The sequence below is a fragment of the Diabrotica undecimpunctata genome, chromosome 8 (assembly GCF_040954645.1).
Source record: "Diabrotica undecimpunctata isolate CICGRU chromosome 8, icDiaUnde3, whole genome shotgun sequence".
Lineage (NCBI taxonomy): Eukaryota > Metazoa > Arthropoda > Insecta > Coleoptera > Chrysomelidae > Diabrotica > Diabrotica undecimpunctata.
In genome coordinates this window covers 13,716,452-13,738,792 of record NC_092810.1, presented here as the reverse complement: position 1 = coordinate 13,738,792, position 22,341 = coordinate 13,716,452, and the positions used below count along the sequence as shown (strand labels likewise).

At 33.9% G+C, this 22,341-nt stretch overlaps 2 protein-coding genes across 2 annotated transcripts in view; one reads left to right on the top strand and one right to left on the bottom strand.

Annotated features, from left to right (window-relative positions):
* The window catches only part of LOC140447199 (uncharacterized), a 717,844-nt gene that overhangs the window by 658,745 nt on the left and 36,758 nt on the right, over nt 1–22,341 (top strand). The window lies entirely within an intron of this gene.
* LOC140447198 (lipase member N-like) lies at nt 391–22,048 on the bottom strand. Its single transcript, XM_072539711.1, has 7 exons — nt 21,843–22,048; nt 21,439–21,619; nt 17,205–17,319; nt 15,344–15,590; nt 11,109–11,261; nt 6,766–6,993; nt 391–662 (listed from the first exon to the last, which is right to left on the bottom strand). Exons 1-7 carry the CDS (start codon nt 21,981–21,983, stop codon nt 492–494), a joined length of 1,236 nt encoding a protein of 411 aa, XP_072395812.1. The 5' UTR covers nt 21,984–22,048; the 3' UTR covers nt 391–491.

The following is a 22,341-nucleotide window of genomic DNA, read 5'->3' as shown; positions in this document are numbered from 1 at the left end:
GTTGATAAATCTCTGTCTGAACTTTGTGTATGCCTGGTCACTCAGCTGCAGATTTGACAAAATAAATTTTGTTCTCCTCGTCGGCTGGTTATCCGAGTAGTCAGACCACCGAGCCTATGTTGGTCGCACATGGTCTCGATGTTCATAATGGTCTCTATGTGACCTTCCATAAGGGCCTACGCCTAAGCGGCTATGTAAAAGGTCTTATGGGCCTTTTATATTTATTTATTTAATTTTAGTGCGAGGATTGGTGTTTAATCGAACTTGTACGGAGAATTTTCAAGTGTATAGTGCTCTCACACATTTGGGAGTCAGAAAGGTTTCTTATTTTTTGCTAATAAAAAGAGGCTAATCACAATTTGTACTGGCTTATTAGAAATAAGGCAAAAATAATTGTTCTTTAATTTTTGTGTGTATATATAAGACATTTTTATTGATATTGATTGAGTAATAAATTAAATATATTATATACGGCTTACAGGACATTTTCATTAGCAACCACCCGCTTCATAAGCTTTAATCTTGTTTAAAACAGGTGTAACCAAGAGAGATTCAGAGTCACGATGGTTAATAAAATTAAGATGAGTCCATAGAGGATCTGAGATTACTGTTACTCCGCACCTATACTCAGGTTTAAGTAATTCTTGTAGCCGGAGTCCATTCTGAAACAAACACAAAGGTATAAGCTAGTTGGTATAGGTATAATAATTGAATTAAATCAAAATAAAGTTGAAGTGGAGTGGAGTTTACAAATATTTACAGAGGAGTATGACAATATTACATGTTGCGTGATAAGTCAAATCCTGGTCGTTTTTGTTGAATGCAGGGTAAGCTGCTATTTTGTTGTTTCATCCATTCTCGATTCCAAGTGGTCGTTAAGTTGAACTCATCCAAAGCAGTCTGTGCTATTTTTATTGGCGGTCGTCTGAAGCGCAGACGGTTACCGTAGACAGCATATATATATATATATATATATATATATATATATATATATATATATATATATATATTATATATAAATTAAGGATCACTCGAAGAGTGGTGAGTTTTTCGTTAAAAGGTGGAAAAAAAGACAAAGAAGGTGGCTACTTCATCTATTTATTTGAGGACGTTTCTCTCTCTAATCAGAAAGCATTATCAGTTCATCTAAAAAGAATAATATGAAAAACCAAACATTCATCGAGAGGTCAATACAAACATGTTACCTCAATACCTCAAAAAGACATGTAGCAGTCAATGGTATAATATGTAAAGAAGCTTAAGATATTAGACATTAATAGTTTCGTTGTATGAACAATTAATTGAAACTATACACAGTTTACAATTAAACTCAAACTTAGAACAGCAAAAGACCATGTGGTTACTATATATGTAATTTAAAAAAAAAAATGTTAAAAGAACGTATGTAAAAATTTGCCGAGAACTAAAAAGATCATAAGATCACACTTCCAACAGTGGAATATTAATTTATTTAATTTTAACTTTAGGTAACATTATTGAAGTTATTATAAAAGTTTGCTATAATAATCTTATAAAAGGTGTAATGAAGTTACCACAAAATGTTTCCACGCTTTCCGGAGACACTCGGCAAATAGGAACCCATTTTGAAGCCACTGAACTATCACGTGAAGAGATAGTGTCCTTGAAGTCAAATCATGACAAACAACAAGGCGAGTTACCAACCTGCAATAAACGGTGAGTTTAAAGATATGATGTAGCAGGTAAAAACCTTGGCTGTACGAACCATTAAATGAAAGAAACAGATGCTTAGAAACACCATATTACTTTCAGGGAATGGCTCGAGGAAAAAAGAACAAACAAGTGAGGTCTTGGGATTTCCTCAATTTTTGTTTTCATTTTTCTGGCTTCTTCATTTTGCTTCTTTTTTCTGATATATCAGGCATTAAAGATAAAAGCTGCACAGTATCGAAGCTGGTAAATCACTAAAAATATTTCGACACAAGGCTTGCAATTTACACCAGAACAGAGCACACGGTCAAATACAGCATGACACAAATTTAAATATTTATTTCTTAAAGGGACTAAGTTAGTTTACTTAGGTCCTTTCTACGCTATATCATTATTTTATCATACAGAAATGCAAGTAAGGAATAATCGAATTTAGTTCTTAGTTTAATTTAGTTCTATCATTTTCTTTTTTGAATTAAAGTCCTAAATCTCTCAACACTTTCCAAAGGATAGTCCTCTTAATGTCAGAAACTTGTCTTTCTCTTATTTTGGTCACTAAAGTATCTAAACTGACATTTGGTTTCACGCATTTGATACAAAATATTGTGAATTTAAAGTTTTTCTCCATTAGGTAAGTCAATGCTCCTAGAATGTTTACGAGTTGTTTTCTTGTGTTCGTGATACTCAGTCACAGTAAGATCTTCTTGGGAATCTCTGACAGTCTTCATTACAGTGTTTAGATTACTTTTACTTATCTGAGTTGATTTACACATAATTATGACTTTAAAGGTCCACCATTGCCTCTTTCTATGGTAAAGTATTTATGCACATTTGCAATTAATTCATCAATATCCAACTTACGTCTAGGCATGATGGTCACTTGAAACTACACGTTTGAATTACAATATACTGAGTTTAGATCAATATGACAGAAACTTTTTAACTGTTGTGCTTGAGAGGTAAAATATAATATAACCGCTTACAAAGATCCTAAACACATTAAGTAAATTAGCCTAATGATCATTAAGAATGCCGATTATAACCTAAATATGTTTGATAAAAAGTTTGAAGATGGTTGAAAACCGTACATAAATAAATTAAAATGTTTCCCACAATTATTTTATTTTTAGTACAAGTATTTTCATTTGGAAATAAAAAGTTAAATATATTTACCAAAACCCTAACTTTAACCCGTATTCGCAGACGTCCCAAAAACGGTACACTCTAACAGACATAATATGGTTAATCTAACCACCACTATTTAAATTAACAAAATGTTCTAGTTTACTCCGAAGTATTTTTTAACAAAAATTAAAAGTGACATTTTAGTACTTTGTATATCTACTTTGAATATAAATTTTTCTTAGCCTTAGAAATTAAAGGTCTAATCAGAGATGTTGATATACCCAATACGATGAAAATTATTTGTTAGATAACAGTGAATCTCCCTCCCCCATATTAGGTTTTAAACGAACTTTTAGAAGGGTTGACACGGAAGGAAAAACTAACTATGTACCGAAAAGGACTGTAATAGTCACCTTTGAGGGAAATATTTTACCTAGCTACATTGCAATAAATAGTGTATTTTTTCCTGTGGAAACCTATATTGGTAAGGTCACTCAGTGTTATAATTGTTTGAGATTTGGACATATCTCCAAGCAGTGTCGCAGTACACAGGCACATTGCATAAAATGCGGAAAAACCAAAAATGAAGATCATGCGTTCCAGGATAATGATATTCAGTGCATCCATTGCAATAATAAGGATCATGTATCCATTTCCAAGAAATGTCCAAAATATGAACTGCAGAAGAAGATCAAAAACGTAATGATTGAGCAAAAAACTTCTTTCATCGAGGCAAAAACTTACTGTGAATCATCCTTCTCGGGATTGTTCACTCAGAATAGATATTCCACACTAGAAAATATCGGAAATAGTTTTCCTCCCCTGCCAACATTCACAAAAAATTCAACCCCTTCTGCTGTCACAAGTCTTTGTTTCAGAAAAAATTATTAAATAAGTAGGTGAAAGAAATTCACGTTAAATAACATTATGCAAGAAAACTATTTATTAAAAAATATGTAACAAAATATGCAAAACTATTAACAACGGGTTAAAACACATATATTTTTTTTATACCTAAAATTTAGAAAAGTGTTAAACATTATAGAGAACACCAGTGCAGTTTACCGTGCCTTTTACTACAACAAAAGATTTTCTGCGAATTCCGTTAATCGTTTAGAGGTGTAAGATGGTTAAATATACTGCAGATCTTGGCAAGAGTAGGTTACGGTTTTATACCCACTCTCAAGGTGAAGACAGTTGAGGACTAACTAGTGCCGGCGCAATAACCAAGAAGCAACGACATTAGAATTGTGCTATCTTTGGAATACCGCGGATGATGATAAGTTCGCTTTGTTTGCGCGTGAATAAGAGACTGGGTATATGATATTTTACCGGACGAACTATTTAGTGCCACGTGCCACTAAGACGCTAACATCTGAACAGTGCTAGTGCCTCAGAACAACAAACAGTTTATCCTATTTGTGGGTGTAGGAAACCTTGGATAGTTTTTATTTTATTCACTCAGAGGGCGGTACAAGCAATCTTATTGAGTAGTTAAGTAAAAAGGGCCAATTAGGCAAGCCTTGTTAGAGAATTAGAGAAGCATGAATAAAGAAACTGTACTGATCTCCCGGCTTATAAGTGACGTGATCTACAAGATCTAGGGAGGACAACAGCAAGAAAGAAAAGCTCTCTCGTTTTTCCTAGATAACCCGCTGGTAGTAGAGTTCGGGTTGCGTCGGGCATTATGTCCATTTGTGGGCAAGACACCTTAACCTAGATTTACCAGATCCCTATCTTTCTACACGACGTATCACAAAATTTGACAGATGACCACATGAACAGCCTAATACCTACCGTAAAATTACAAGGTCAAAAGAAAAAAATCACCTTTCCAAAACTACCTATAGCAAATTAAATATTAAGATTTAAAAAAATAGAATTATTTTACAACCAGCGATTTTTTGTAATTTCATCTTTGTCTCTTAATAATTTTTTTGAAAATTTGACTTTATTGCTGGATGTAAACCTTTAACTTTTGACTAATTAAACAGCTATGAATGAGTTTATATCTCATCTTCTATTATTAATTTACTTTAAAGAAAAAAATATTGTTTTACGTTTATATTAGTTTAAGTAGTTTTTACGCCACATTACAGCTTATGCCAATAATATAAATTAGAAATTGTTTGCATCTTCCATTTAGTTTGTAGATGTACATTGTTCATGTCTTACCTACCTACGTTTTTGGTGTCGATATTATGTTACTTGCATTTAAAAATGACGTCGACAACAGGTTTTATTCCGGTTAAATGTAGTTTTAAAGGTGCCTTTAGTCTAAGAGAGAAAAATATAATAATAAATGTACACGATGCACTTGTACATCAACGCCCTTTAAGTAATATTCGTGAAATCGTTAACATGTGTTTAAATATGACATGGGTTGGAGAAGCTACAATTTATAGATTCCTAAAAGAAAGAAAAGGAGGAACTGTTTCATCTCCCAAGAAGAGTGGAGGGAGTAAACCCTTGGAAATTTAAGAAATACCTAAGAACATGATAAGACGCAGCGTCCACTCATTTTTTTTAACAAAGAATTTCCAACATTGGACAAAATCCAAACATTAATTAGAGAAAACGAAGAGTTACCAATCATAAGCAACAAGAAATTATGGGGACTATTGAGAGAGATGGGATTTCGTTGGCAAAAGAATAGAAGAAAATCCATTTTAATTGAAAAAGATTAGATTGTATGTTGGAGACGAGATTATATAAGAACTATTAAAAAGTACCGAGAAGAAGGGAAACAATTTTTTATCTGGACGAGACTTGGCTAAATGAAGACTGTACCATATCTATGGGTTGATACAAATGTGAAAAGTTCCCGTTAGGCATTCATCGGAAGTTTATCTACTGGAATAAACAATATTCCCGTTGGAAAAGGACGCAGACTCATAATAACCCATATTGGAAACGAATACGGTTTTGTCAATGGTGGATTATTAAGTTTTGCATCAAAATCAACCAAAGATTACCACGAGGAAATGACTGCTGACGTTTTTAAAGAATATTTTGAGCAAATGTTGGATTTAATTCCAAAAAATTCTGTCATAGTCATGGATAATGCTAGTTACCATTCAAGACTAGCAGAAAAATTGTCAACAACGGCATGGAAAAAAGGAGAGATAATCGAATGGTTGAATAAACACGCAATTGAATACAAGGAGAATTCGACAAAAAAAGAATTATTACCTATTGTAAGGCAACATAAAGCAGCTTATAAAAAATATATAACTGATGAAATGGCATTAAACCGTGATGTAATTATTTTACGTTTACACCCATACCACTGTGATCTGAATCCGATAGAAAATATATGGTCTCAAGTAAAGGGTGAAGTCGGACGCAACAACAAAACTTTTAAATTAGAAGACTTACAACAATTATTATAACATTCCTTATCAAAAGTAACTCCAGAAAATTGGAAAAATGCTGTTAGTCATGCTCACAAGGAAGAAAATAAAATGTGGAATTTGAATAATATGACTGATGCAATGCTGGAACCGGTAATAATTAACATTGGAGTTGAAGATTCCTTAGATTCTGAAGAAAGCAGTGAATCTAAAATGGAATTTGATTAAAATAATATTCATTTTTTTACAAATCGGCCCCTGTTACGGCCACAAATTATTTTATATATAACCAATAAAATAAACATCTTACATTTCTTGCAAATTCATTAGTATCTGTTAATCTCCATCACTCCGACACTGGCAACCTTATTTAGGGATTAGTAACCCTCACAACTATTGTATTCTATTCTGCTTCAACCTTTATACCTGGTGGTCATACTCAATTTAAAATTGTTTTCCTCTATACTTCTGTAAACTTGTTGACAAATATCTATTTTTCATTGAGTCACCCGTATCAACAGTTTAGTGATTTGCATACATAATGTGCTATCAATATGATGGAAATGGACTATAAATAAAATAATCTAAAATTACCTACCTCTGCGGTACATAGTATATCATTTCGTCCAAGAAACTGTGCAATTTTGACCTTAATTTTTGAAAAATCATACTCCGGTGGTTTAGGTGTTCCATATTTCTTGCGATTTAGAACTGGGCCATAATCATAGGATGCAAATCTTTCCGAAAGTACTATTTGACCGTAATGCTGAATCGTTTTTGCACTGGTTGTATCATAAACATGGCTCAAGAATATTGGAAATTTGTCCTAAAAATAAAAATGAGAATAATAAAAATTTTTTATTAAAATTAGAATATAATGCGTTGGTCAATAGGTCCCGGACCTAACCATGAGAGGGGGACTAGAATGAATTTTCCATTTGACATTTCGGTAGTCCAAACCTTCAAAATATACTACCAGAATGGTCATGGCATTCGGATTATTATTTACCGAGTTACAGTGTTTGAAGTGATGGATTTAAATAAATTTCATGCGTTGATTTTTCACCATTATTTGATGAGAAAAAATACCGTTCAAACTGAGCAATAAGTCACCACAACTCTGCTCAATGGATTATAAACATTAAATGATGGTTTTCTGAATTTAAACGCGGTCGTACCAACAACAATGATGCTCAGCGCTCTGGAAGGCCAAATGATGCAGTTATTTCCGAAAACGTTGAAAAAATGCTGAAAATTATTATGGAAAACTGCAAAGTGAAGTTGTTTGAGATAGCTAACCCTCTAAAGTTGAAAAAGGGTGGCATTTTGACTATTGTACATAAACATTTGGTTACGAGAAAGCTGTTCTCAAAATGGATGCCGCGTTTTCTCATACCAGAGAAAAAAACAACGAATTGATGAATTTTAGCGCTGTTTGGACATATTAATTGGAATAATTTGGATTTTTGCATCGGTATGTCACAATGGATGCAACATGGATTAATCAGTTTACTTTGGAATCAGAGCGGCAGTCATATGAGTGAAACGCACTCGAAGAAAGCCGTCCAAAGTCACCAAAGACGCAACAAACCATCGAGTTGTAGTCTCTGTATTTTGGGACCCACAAAAAATTAGTTTCGTTAACTATTTCAAACATGGAGAAACTACTAACAACGACTATTATTGGTTTATTGTAGCGTTTAAAGACCGAAATTGTTGAAGAAAAAATAGTTATTTTACTAATAAAATGCACACGTCACAAGTGGATAAAACCGATGGCAAAAATGCACTAATTCGGCTTTTAAATTGCTTCCACGTCCACTGTGTAGTCCAAATTTGGCTCCCAGCGATTCCCATCTGTTTTCAGATTTAAAAAAAATGCTCCGTGGCAAGTGATATCGCTCCGATGAGGAAATAGTGGCAGAAACTGAAGCTTTTGTTTTACAAGGACTACATCGGAAAATTAGAAAACGTTGGAATGATTGTATTGCCACTAAAGGAGATTATTTTAATAAACAACGCATAATTTATATATACACATCGTTTTAGAACGTCTTTCGACGTTGTCCGATACCTAAACACCATCCCTTCCTATCTTCGCAGTCGTTTGTTGTTAAATTTCTTTCGCTCATGGACTTGTTTACGCCGTGTTGCCATTCTAATCTGGGTCTTCCTCTTTTCCGTCGACCTATCGGTTGCCATTCTATTACTTTTTGGGGAGTCTTGATGCTGGCATCCGTTGAACATGCCCATACCACCTTAATTGTTTCTTCTCTATATCTTGAGTTATATTTCCTTCTATTCCCATACGTTGTTTTATTACATCATTTCTGATTCGGTCTCGTCTGGAAATACCTAAAGATCTTCTCATTGCATCCATCTCTACTGCTTCTATTCGCTTTTTGTTCTTTTCACTAATTCTCCATGTTTCAGCGCCATAAAGAAGAGTAGTTTAAATCATGGTCTCATATATATTAAATTTCCTTCCTTTCATTATCTCTTTACTCCACAGTATACCATTGAGACATCCTAAGACTTTCTTTGCTTGAGTGATTCGTTTTTCTATTTCCCGTGTATCAGTTCCTGTATTGTCAAAGGCAACACCCAAGTAGTCATAGCTCTGACAGCAGGAAATATGTTGTCCGTTTTCGAGGTCTATGTTATCTGACTCGTTTTCAATACAAAGATATTTAGTTTTTGTTGTATTGACATTCATTCCCCAGTCGTGATATTCTTCTATCAGTTTTCTTAGCATGTACTGCATGTCTTCCCTGTCGGTCGCTAGCACTACCTGGTCATCAGCAAACTGGAGTGTATATATACATTCATTGCTAAGCTCTATACCCATCCTATGTACCTTTCTTTTCCATCTTTCCAATGCCGCTGCAACATATATCTTGAATAAGGTTAGTGAGATACAGCATCCCTGTCGCAAGCCTTTTGTAACCAGGAATTCTTCCGTTAGATATTTTCCTGTTTTTATCTGTGCCTTTGAGTCTCTATATAGTTCTTGTACAGCATTTATCAATGTGTGGTTGATGTTAGATCTTTTCAACGTTGTCCACAGTTTTGTTAAGGGGATGTTGTCATATGCTTTTTGCAGGTCTACAAAAGTAATATGAGTTTCTAGATTCTTAGCCGATCTTTTTTCTATTATTTGTTTAAGACAAAATACGTTATCGGTGCACGATCTTCCTGCACGGAACCCGCTTTGTTCTTCCTCTTCATTGTGCTTATATTCTTCCTCGATCATATTTCTCAAAATTCGTCCATACAGTCTGCTCAGGCTGCTGGTTACCGATATGCCTCTATAATTTTTACAAAAAAAATGTTGTAGTAGTAGTAGGGTACGAGAATTAGATGAAACTCGAGAAGGGTTAGATATCACTGCATTTTTTGTTATATTTATATTGTAAGTAATTATTGGTTATTGGAATTGTTGGAATTTATTAATTTTTATGAGTTTCGGGACATGGGTTTTTTTAAGGGTCTCCTTTTAAGGACTTTAAAGCTAAGTCAGACGTCCAATAGAAGGAGTTGATGCCGAGGATTTTCAATTAGGTCTTATTAGGATGGAATTTTTGATTTCTTGTTTGTCCCTCTGAGATATGACATATATGTAAATTACGTGGATAGTACTGATAGTGCTATAAACGTGTTTGTCTGCCGTATACTCCTTAAATTTTTTCATAAGATGACCGTAATTTACTTTAAAATCTTTTAGGATTATGACTTTTTTACGATTGGGAACAGAAATAACAGTTTCTTCTAAAAGACCATAGAATCTGTCAAATCTTCATTTTGTGCAGTTGTTTTAAGGCCGTATATTTATAGGTATAGAGTATTGCTAAATATTTTCTTTGTAATCCCCACTATTCTGACAGTATATTATTGTCCATTATAACTATTGTGATTTTGGTACAATTATTGTGATTTTATTTGATTTTTTATTTGCACTATCTGGGCCTGAAATATCGACGTCGTTACCAGCAGTGGTTTGTGGTTATTCATGTCTTTTCAATTATTTGTAGTTTTCCAAGGTTTTGTATCAACCCTTAACTGTCCCATGTTTTAATTCTTTAACATTTTATTTACTTTAGTTTAGGTTTTGATTCAGTTGCACACTTTTGACCTGACTTCTCTTACCTTAGCAACAGGTAGCATGTTTCACACCATCCAATCTGGAACCGAGATAGCGCCGAGAGTGAGTAGAGTCATTATATATACTATCTTTACTTTGTGTTTCTGTTATACTAGGAAATCACTCGAGTCCCATAATACTGCGGGAGATCATGAGATACGACGCTTTTCATCTATGGAAACACAAACGTCCAAATGAACAAAAAGTGGATTATAATAAAAGGTACTCCGAGAGACACAAACACTATAGAGAAAATTAACCCAAGAAAGCGAACTAATAAATAAATACCCGGAGGGAATACTAACACTAGAGAAAACAACTCCTAGAGAGAAAATAAAGGAAACAAAGGGGACTGTTCTCAGCTATACCGATTCAGACGAATACAAAGCACTGTGTACAAAGCACTCCAACAATGTAGACCTTCCACCACGATATCCTACTAAAAAAATCAATACAAAACATAAAAAAGTAACAAAAAAAAATCAAAAACACTAACAAAAAACCGGCGCAAGCCACCCAAAAAAATTAATAAAAACTCAAAAAACAAACTCTTGAGCACCAAGTCTTTTCAGTTCCGCGGATAAGTCATAAGAGGATCACGGAAATAAAGTGCATCACGGTCACGCTTTCCTGAAGTTAAAATCGATTAGGGAACCATGTTTGAGGTCTATTACCCAGGATTCCCACATGAAGAGAATTTTTTGTGATACATGGTATACAGGCAGTTACAGGAACTTAGTTTCCTTGTGTTTTAAGGACTCTGTTTAAAACTACAAAAAAGCAAAGCGAATTATACTTACAGGAGCAACTGAGTTGTAATTCCAACCTACAAATAACGCATGAATCATGTCCATCATGTTATACAAAATGGGATCACTGGATCCTATTTCAAATACTGATCCTATTTCTTGTCTTAAAGGAAGCCTTCCATTCCATAAGTTTAATCCTAATGGCTAAAAGGAGAAAAATAAGCTACCTTAATATAAGAGGAATATAAAATAAAAGTACATATTTACTAAAAAATAATAGTATATTACTTTATGAGGCGGAGAAGCATGACTTTTCTTGACGCGTCCGATATTACGCGCCGAACGAAGTGAGATTTGTGTGATATTTTTTTCTTCAAACGTAGCAATTTTCAACCAAAAATAGTACAATTCATACGCTATTTTTACTCGAAATTAACTGTGACAACTATCAAAGTCGTCGTCCCCCTGGTTACAGTTGTTTGACAGTTGTTTGCAATTATTAAAGACAGCTTATTGTTGTTCGCAAGCCGCCAACATCGGGAATGATTGCTGAAAGTTGTTCTCGACCATCAGTATCATCAACAATTACCAATGCGTATCAAGAGTCGGGAACATTTTTGCACGGTTTCAATTTTGAAAATGCCTCATTAACTAATTGTACTTTTAATATTACTATAAATAAAAATGATGTTTAATTGTTGTTAATGACATTTGTATTGTTGCTTTGTGACATGTTTTATATTGTTGCCATGACAACATTTTTCCCTCCGCCGTAAAGAAATAGGAAAAAAAACTGCTGCCGGCGGAGACATCAAACTTTGACAGGATCAAGTTAGATAAGTAATGTCATCAATATTTGACGTTTGAAGAAAAAAATATTTATCACCATTATAGTTACATTTAATTGTACGAGGGGATCTGATTACAGATCAATATTAACCCATTCACAAACATGTCTGGCATAAATACCTCCTTTTATATCTTGTTTGGCATTTCCTCCTTATATCTGCTAGGAACTTGGGATTAGCATGTCGATTCTGTTTATTAATTTGGCATTACATAATGGTTTCAATGATTTATTAATTTTTTTTAAGTTAAATAAAATTTTAAATTAAGTTAACAGTGTAATAAACGCTGTATTCACTGATGTGATATCCACATCTATAATGTTAAGGTTTCCTCTGCGAGCGGAGGAAAGGCTTACTGGTCCAACTATTCTGAATGGACGTGATTCTAGACTAGAGGGTAGGAAAAATTTGGATAAGGGGATGAAGGACGTTCAGATGCAGGTCCTGTAAAGAGTTAGAGGGTATTGGCTTACGTTAGAAGCCGGAGAGATGTACAAAGCTAAAAGTGTGTTCTCTTCTCGTCTCTACCTGAAACGGACCGAGAAAGAACAAAAGTCAAATTTCAAACTTACTATATATTAATAAATCGTAAATATACAACTAATACAACAAGATATACGAGATAGCTAATTATTGTTTTATCAAATTCTGGGAAGGGAGATGAGAAGAGACTTTACTAAAAGTCGAACAATCTACTATTATTTGTATTTCCTTATTGGTTAGTATTTATGTTTAGTTACCTTAGCGTATTTAGGCCCTAGCTAAAGAATACGCCTTGTAGTCCGAACTGGAACTCAGGAACAGTCTGAATGAACTTTGGGAGCACTGTACGCTATCACGATTTTAAGAGAAACGAAAATTCGGTACTTGTACTCTCTACCGTTCCCGTCTGATACGATGCCGCGCTAACTGAGCTGATTACACCGAGACGGCTAACCGATTAGCACCCTCCTAGGTCGCCGAGCACTCACTGGCTCGTTGACCAATTTTCTTCGTTTTCATGTCCCGCGAACGCGTACCCTCAATTACTCCCTCACAGTCCGAAGTAAAGCGTCGCGTCCCACCGCATTCCCCTAGAGTTTTTGCTGATCGTGCCATCTGCTCCACGTGTTAAAATGGATCATGCGATGCTAGCTCAGCTCAATTCTTATCGTTGGTGTGTCGCTTCGTTGTATTATTTTCCCACGAAGGTCTAAGGTGTCGTAATTTTTATACATTCGGAGCTGACCTGATATCGAAACTTGTGTCATACACGTTAACTAGGTCGAATTTTCATTCTTTGTTTAATTTGAAATGTATACGTTAAACTATGTTGAATGTTTTATTCTTTATTTAATTTGGAGTATATAATAATTATTTAATTAATCATAATTATTCTTTTCTAGGCTAACTACCCCTTATTTTGTTTCTTTTAGTTTCTTGCTATATTGGCTTGTTACATACCGGGCTAACTGATTAACAATTGTGCTTGGGGGTGGGGTTGTTTTCCTTGGGTATATGGCTGATACACTACAACAGTTTTGACAGACATTTTCTAACATTACAACGAGCTCTATTGCTGTGTATATACTATTTGAAGTTTACCAACCTTAATTCTTACTGTGATTTAATCTGCTTTTTTACGTTTACAGGTATTTTCAAGTACCTTTAATTTTTTATTTCTCTAGATTCTACCCCTTATGCATTCTGATATGAAAGCCGTCCTCTTTGCCTATTTTCGGATGCTTTCCGAAAAAAATGTCGACAAGCACCTTATCCCAGAACAAGAAGGATTCAGATCCAGCAAATATTGTACAGGTAAGGTCCTCGTGAGAAACGAAGAAATCCGTAGAAAAAGTGGTGTAGAAGACATTATAAAACACATAGCCAAAATTAGATGGAGGTGGACAGGACACGTCGCTAGAATGAAGGATAATTGGTGGACCAAAAAAAATCTTGGAGTGAAGACCGAGAGCGGATAGACGAAACCCGGGAAGACCACCCACATGTTGGACTGACGACATAAAGAGGATTTGTACCAACTGGATTGTAGCAGCGCAAGATAGATCTAAATGGAGGTTTTTCGAGGAGGCCTATGTTCAGCAGTGGGCGACTATGGGCTGATGATAATGATGATAAAGGTTCTCGTACTAACAGAACATTTTGAAGAAAGCTTCGAAAAAAAAAACTTCGCGTGACTTCTTTCGTAGATCTGACAGCAGCCTATGACATCATGAACCATTCAAGTCATACATTATTTACTGTAAAACAGACGTTTATTTGTCATACTGGAGAGAAAAGTAAGTATGTGATAAGTTAAAAAATGGCCTCCCACAGGGAAGTGTTTTAGCATCAATGCTTTTCAATATATTAAACAAGACTTACCCATATCGACTAAAACCAAGCACTTTGTCTATGCTGAAGATCTCATAACATGTTCTCCAAAAATTTTTGAAGAAGTAGAAGAGAAACTTGAAAATGAGTTAAAAACACTGACTGTATACTGCTTACAGAATTTCCTGAGATTTAATCAATCCCTTAAACTTAAGTCTTTACCTTCCACCTTCGCGCAACGAAAGCTAAACAAAAACTGCATAAATTTGCAAAACAATTTTGCATAAAATCAAACGGAAACGTAATAACTAGAAACAGCAGACTCAGAACGGTAATGGGAAGTAAATGGGTTGCACGTCCTGGCTTTTTAAGAACAACGGCAAATGCGCTGTGTTTGTATTTGTGATTCATTTATAATAGATCTGCAGATACCAAACAAGTTGATACTGCACCAAATGACACATGCAAGATAGTAAAGCGATATGTGAAACTGATTTTGCAGATTCCTCCACACGCACAAATTTAGCAGAGCACATAGAAAAAATTAGGCAAATCGCGGACGAGCGGCATGCCCTATAGAGAGCTCAAATACCACGAAAGCGACTAAATAAAAGAAAAGCTTCCTTAGAACAACACAAGATGAGCCACCCGAATATGTTCCTCTTTCGCAGGAACAACAACAGGATAACAATGGGATCGCTCCAGTTAAATAAAATATTGCAAAATATAGGAAAATAGACCAAGATGGTGTATAATGTGACTGTGGAGAAATACAACATTTTCTTACATGCAGAAAACTCTCATCGATATACCCTCGATGATTTGTGGCTCGCCAACACAGATGGAACTGACGTAGACCGATACTGGGCCGAAATTATATGAATCTCTAGTCATGATCAAGTAAATAGGTATTTAAAATCAATAATGAGACATGAGACAACAATAACATTAGATTATAAAGATTTAACTGGAGACAATGGAGGTATATTACTACCTAAAAATAAAATTTTTGTTCTATATACAGAGCCTATGGTGAAGAGCCTATAGTAGATGATTAAGATTAGGTACATTTCTTTCAACAGTAAGTTATGATCAAAAATGTTTCACCTAAAATTAAAAACTTACCAATACTAAGGGCTCCAATAAAGCAACTACCCTTAGTACGGATGGTGTATTCTTATACAAGCTTGCTGTTCCAAGACATATGATTCCAAGTAGTTTTTGTGCTGCTTCATCAGGAAACCTACTTGCATAAACCAAACTCGTTGTGCTTCCCATTGAATATCCCACTATTATTGCTTTCTGCCCATAAGTTATATTTGATACCAATTCTAATACTTTTGGAATATCGTAATAGCCTGATTCGTGCCAACTAAAGAAAGATAAATATATTGCAAATGTAATTTTTATTTAAAAAATATAATAAAGAATACTTGTTTACTCTTAAAGCCTCTGTCCTCTGGACAGAGGATTAGACAGTATCATAAGCCATTGCAGTAAGGCTTTGTTCAATTGTCGAAGGTAGTAGAATAAGATACCACGTCTTTACTAGTTGGAGTAAATGTTTATTGTAATTTTTCAAATAAATAAGAAGTGTATCTCCATTCAAAGATATCTCCATTATAGGCAGTACGGACTAATGATGTAAAAAAATAACTAAAATACTATATGTTTGAGCGACGAGTTACACTATCGGAACCTTTGGCTGCAATATTTGGTCTCTTGCTTAATCCTATTAATATTCCAACTAAACAAGAATCCACGATTTGTATTAAGCAAGCAGCAAGTAAAGATCTACTTGTCGACTGAGTAGAATACGTTTTTTTGACAAAAAAGAACACTGCAGATTATCACTACGAAATGGATGGCCCTGTTTTTAAAGATTCAGATATCTGAGCATAGATATATCAAGCTCACACGACCCAGTAAAGGACCTAAGGTGTCAGATCAACAAAGCATCCGCATTGTCGGGATGTCTGCGGGAGATAGTCTGGTCAAATCCATATATGCGACAGATAGTAAAATTAGAATCTACAAAATTTGCATACGACCGATCATGACATATGGAATAGAAGTGAGCGAAGATACCAACAAAACGAAACAGATGCTAAGGGTTGCCGAAATAAAAACCCTAAGAACAATAGTAAGCAAGACAAGAAGATACAGGGTGAAAAATACAAACGTCAGAGAGCAGTGCAAAATTCAAGATATTGTAAGATAGGAAAGGCAGCGTAAGAGGATGTGGTACAATCATGTAAGACAAATGGATGAGAACAGACTCCCAAAAATTGCTCTAGAAAACAACCCGCCGGTTCAGGATCTTCCGGAAGACCAGCTAAAAGATATAGGGATAGTTGGCAATCTACCTCCCAGGAAATTAATCAGAGGCAGCTTCAGATTAAACAAATCGATCTAAAAACAAAGAAAGATCTCAAAAAAAGTAGAAGAAGGTTTAAGACCCAACTTCTACACTACCCTATTGTGGAATTGGACAATACACCATTCGAAGAAATTGAAAAAAAAATTCCAATATTAGTAGTAGCAAAGAGCAAATAAAGAAATGGTTACTGTCAAAATATTTACATTATGAAGAAGATTGCATGAAATATCAATTGTTGCAGGTGATAAATACTTTAATTCACAGTGTGAAGGTTATATTATCGATGATATTGCCAAACTTACTTTCATATCATCACGAATTGAATTCAATTAAACTAATATGACGTAAAGTAAATAGATATATAGCAGGCAAAAACTCTACCTTTAAAAAGGCTGAAGCAAGTAACTTAATCTCTGAATGTTATAATCACGTTACTCTAGAAAAATGGAACAACTACGGAAAGTAACATCCACGCTAAAGTTTCAAATTCGTCCTTACATGCATTAATGTGTAGCATAAGGAGATTATATTATGTTGATCACAATATATAAACATATAATAATTATTGAACTTCTAAGATTAATAAAAACAAAAATATCTACATACCTAAAATTCCAATATTCCCTATCTTCTTTTGTAAGATTTACATGCTTTTGACTGTATTCTGTGCCTCTAAAGTTTATTAGAAATATTTGATGTCCTGATTCGATGATCTTGTAAGCTAAAATTATATTTAAATATTGAGGAAGTTTAAAGCAAAACCGAATAAATCCACTAAAAACGAATCTTTTTGTTTATCTTGTTCGCAAATACTATTAGAGAAGTCAAAATAAAGCATTTGCTATAATAAAAATTTAAAAAAGTGATATGCAGTGCAAAAGAAAATTTAAACAAAAGTGGATTTGTTTGATTTTCCATGAAATAACTGCATTGATTTCATTTTGCTTACAACTTTATTAGCAACAATTAACACAAATATGCTGCGGTGTTATGTCTTTTCTACCCTGTTGTATGGAGTAGAGGCTTGGACACTAAAACAGTTGACCACAAAAAACATCGAAGCTTTCGAGATGTGGTGCTATAGGCGCATTCTCAGAATATCATGGATGGACCGCTTCACTAATACGCAAGTACTCCAAATTTTAGACAAAAGATGCGAAATTCTAAATGAGATAAAAACTAGAAAGATGGAATACTTGGGGCACATTGTGAGAGGTGAAAAGTACGAACTTTTAAGTAATATCATGCAGGGCAAAATTAAGGGCAAAAGAAGTGTGGGAAGAAGAAAAATATCGTGGCTTCGTAATCTACGTGAATGGTTCGGGTGTAGTTCGATTGAACTTTTTAGGCGCAAAGTCGCAGTGGCCATGATGATTTCCAATCTCCGCTAGGAGTGGCACGAGAAGAAGAAGAACACAAATATTATTTTTATTACTAATACAAAAAAAGGCATATTATGGCATTTGGTAGACAAACAGCACATCCATTTTAAATATGAAGTGCAAACTCTTCTTCTAGAGTGTTACAATCATTTCTTAGCTTTTCTTCTTCTTGAGGTACTTCCTTAGCATATTCAGGTTGATTATTTTCACATAATAGTTTCGTGTACCACAAAAAAGTTGCGTCACTTTTCCACACCTTTCCAAATTGTTTTTCCATAAGTTGTTGGACACTTTTTATTTTCTTTCGCAGGTATACTTTGAATAGCAGAAATTTGTTTAAAATTTTTCCCCTTTTGTAGAGCTTCAAATCAATAATGCTAAAAGCATGAAACTAAAATTTGAATTCCTTTAGTTTTTTTGAATCTGTGTCTTTTTCAAACAGATTCTTTTTAAGTCTGATATTCCAACAATCTTGTTAAGGTAATTTTGTAATTCCTTGATATCAAAAATTTTCCAGTCTTGTCCTAAGACTTTTGCACTTCCGAATTGTGCATAATGACCAATATATTCTTCTTTAGATAAAATCATTGGATTCTTTCTAAATATTGTTTAAAGTCGAGTGAAAACTCTATCTGCTAATATAAAACTTTGACATGACTTTGACCTCTTACTGGGTAGGTAATACAAACTTTAAGTGGAATAATACAACTTTATGGATGAATAGAAAAGTACTGTTTTCTTGTAGTATTGTGAACCTCTTTATATTTTGGCGTCCATCTTTTTCTGTGAATACTCCTGATAATAGAAAAAAGATCTTTAAAGTAGTAAACGTTTGTAATTTCGGATATCCCAGATGTATTTTTTGTCATACTGTCCACTAATTCGTTTCCAAGTACTCCACTGCGTTCTTTAATCCAGAGTAAAGTAACTGTTTTTTTTTGTGAATTTTAGTTCATGTAATAATTTTTTTGTCGCCAAAATTGTTCAATGTTTACTCGGACCAGTTATTTAAAAATGCATTTCAGAGACAACCATATGGAATAAAAGTCAACGGGGAACTACTTAATGTGATTAGATATGCAGACGATACAGTAATTCTTTCAAATAATATTGAAGGTCTCCAAATTCTGCATGATCGTATTCACGAGCTAGGAGAGGAAATGGGCATAAAAATAAACTCAAACAGAACCAAATTTTTAGTGATTAGTCGTGACCCACATCTCGATGCAAAGCTTCAATTAAACGGAGTCCAAGTCGAGAAAGTCCACAAAATGACATATTTAGAAACTGTAATAACGGACCAACTAGGTCCAGACATACAAAACGTAGAAAAGCAATGACTAAAACTACTTTTATGAAAATAAAGTAATTTCTTTGCAGTAATCATCTCAGTTTACAACTAAAACAAAGAATGGTTAAGTGTTATGTTTGGTCCGTACTTTTGTTTAGTGCAGAAGTGTGGACGCTTAAAGTATCGATGATAAACCAAATTGAAGCATTGGAATTGTGGGTTTATAGACGAATGTTGAAGATACCTTGGACAGCAAGGAAAACTAATGAAGAAGTACTAAGGAGCGTCAACAAAGATAGAGAACTGCTAAAGACCTTTAAACATCGAAAAATGTCTTATCTGGGACATGCAGTAAGGGAAAGTCGATATAAAATATTACAACTCATCCTTAAAGGTAAAATAGAGGGCCGTAGAGGTGTAGGAAGAAAACAAGTTTATGGTTAAAAATCATTCGTGAATGGACATAGATAACAAATGCAGGACAATTATTGCATATTGCAGAAGATCGAGAAGCCTTCGCAATGGTGATCGCCAACGTCGGATAATTCTGATATGGCACGCGAAGAAGAAGAAGAATAATTTTTGATATCAAGGAAAATGGAGTTTTGAGAACTATATAATGGATGGCTACAGATACCTTAAAATACTGCTGGAAAATCTAATATTATTACGATGTTCTCACAATAATGAGTGACACACCTAGTTAGTGCTTTCTGTATATCAACAGGTTGGGCTGTAAAATTTGAACAACATTCAGGAGTTCGATATTTTTCAACATAATTCCTGTTTGAGAAAAAAAAAAAAATACGGAACCAGCACTTTCATCAGTTTTTGATCCACCTGTATAAATTTTTGTTAAATATTGCCTTAATTTGCTTAGTATGGATTTAAATATCAGATTGGTTAAAATTGATAAGTCTGAATAAGAGGGCAATATAATGGTTGGTTTGTCTATCAGAAATTTCAAGGTCTTGTTCGTAAAAAGGAAATTTTGGTAGCTGTAATACATAAGATTAAAATAAATTCGTATCAATAAAAGATTCTGCACGAGGAGGAGAATTTTTTATTCTCTAATAAGAATTTGTTAAATTTTCAGTCAAAAGAAAACCTATTTTGTGAACCATAGTTGTATTAAACGATCTGTATATTATTACACGTGTTCAATTTTTTCATATGCGAAAAATCATGTCATTTTTTCGCTGTATTACTAACTATCATTCTACCACAATTTTATAATTATTTCCCATTTTTCAACCCTTTCTACTCACATTTCAACCCCACTCCATTAGAAATACAGACAGAGTTGTAAGATAGCAAACAAGAAAATCGCTTTCTCTTGCCTGTGGTCTATCGCTGAGAACGGACGCTCTCTCTTCCCTGTTGACTGTCGTTGGTAACAGGGCTGTTCTCTCCTCTGTTGACTGCCGCAAACATCCTCTCTCTCCCACTTATAGTTACGCGAAAAATATTACAAATACTGTTTTAAATCATGTACAGGCGCAAATGTGCTCTATCTCGTGATCTCAGTGTTAGTACCGCGAGACACGTATTCAGAAACAGGTAACCCGGAGATCTTCCCCGTATGAAGAATAACCGCGAGTGAAAGCCTGTAAATACCGCGAGTGTGTGCAGCATAAGGATTGGTAAGACTTTGTATAAACTTAATTTGCTCTAATCTGTATAACCTTTTACCACATATTCTAATTTATTTGAACCAGACCTATGTAATACAGTCCTGTGTACACCCTTTTTGTACAAGACGTTTGTTGGTTAACATTTGCATATGTATGTGTAAAGGTAATTCTTGGGCTGCTAGAACTGCTTAGTTTGGTGAGGACATCAAATCTCCTAGACAAATTTAAATTGTATTCCGGCAAGTGTTAAAAGATTTGTTTTGCATGTTGAATCCTAAATATTACAACCATTATTCATAATGGATGTAGGATCAATAAAACATTAAAGAGATATGTTCATCCGCACCCCATCTTTTTTTGAAAACGAAACGCAGAAGGTTAATTTCACGCTCTTGTAATTTACCAACTTTATATGGCTAAACCACAAGAGTTTTTTATCTTGGATCATGCCTAGATACTGCTGCTTCGTTTTTAATTAATATTTTACACAATATAAATAATTTATTTTATATATTTGAAAATAGTTGCCTTACCCAACGATGAATTTTGTAAAAATAAAAACCCTCGGCTATTTATCAAGACAGCATGACCCAAAATAATTGGAGTTGGATTGGTAATATTCCCATAACCTCTAATAATAGTCAGTCCATAACCATCATCCGTAAATATCTCATACTCCTCAGCGGTGAAACCCCAATTTCGAAGTATTTGCGTCTGAAAAGAAAAATAGTTTTAAAAAAATTAAAAGGAAAAATTATTGATTAAATGTGTAACATAGTTAAAAAAAAACAATAAAATTGTGTAACCATAATACAATGTTTATTAAAGATCCTTTCATCATTTAAAAACAAATATTAGTGAGAATTTTACCACAAACAGTTTTTTCCAAGTATTATATTTCATAGAGTTATTTTCCCTGTATTAAAATAAAACTCACCGTATTTAAATCTTCATCATTATTTTCCCAACAGTTTTCATTTGTGTAATAATCTAACTCTGTTTTACAAACAGTGATTGATACAATACATTTAAAAGAAAAACATAACGCTATAAAACTGATGTATATTTTAAAACACATTTTTAAAATGTTTCATCTACACGTTTTCAGCACCGTTATTGAGTTTGAACAAAAAACAATGTTTATTTTATCATAAGTCATTACTTATTCATTTTAAAAAATTATATTTTATAAATTTACAATGTAAAACAGTTATTTAATCTAAAATATTGACCTAATGACGCCGTTATGCAAAATTCTTTTTTAATTTGGTATTTAGAATATCAAATTACCTTATCATATCTAAAGCAATTGTTACCTAGTTTTTATGTTAGGTATAAAATTGGCAGTACTATTTTTTCTGTATTTTTTTATATTATTTATCTTAAATAAGCAAAACTAAGGAGCTCCAACTGCCTATACACAGAAGAAATGATGA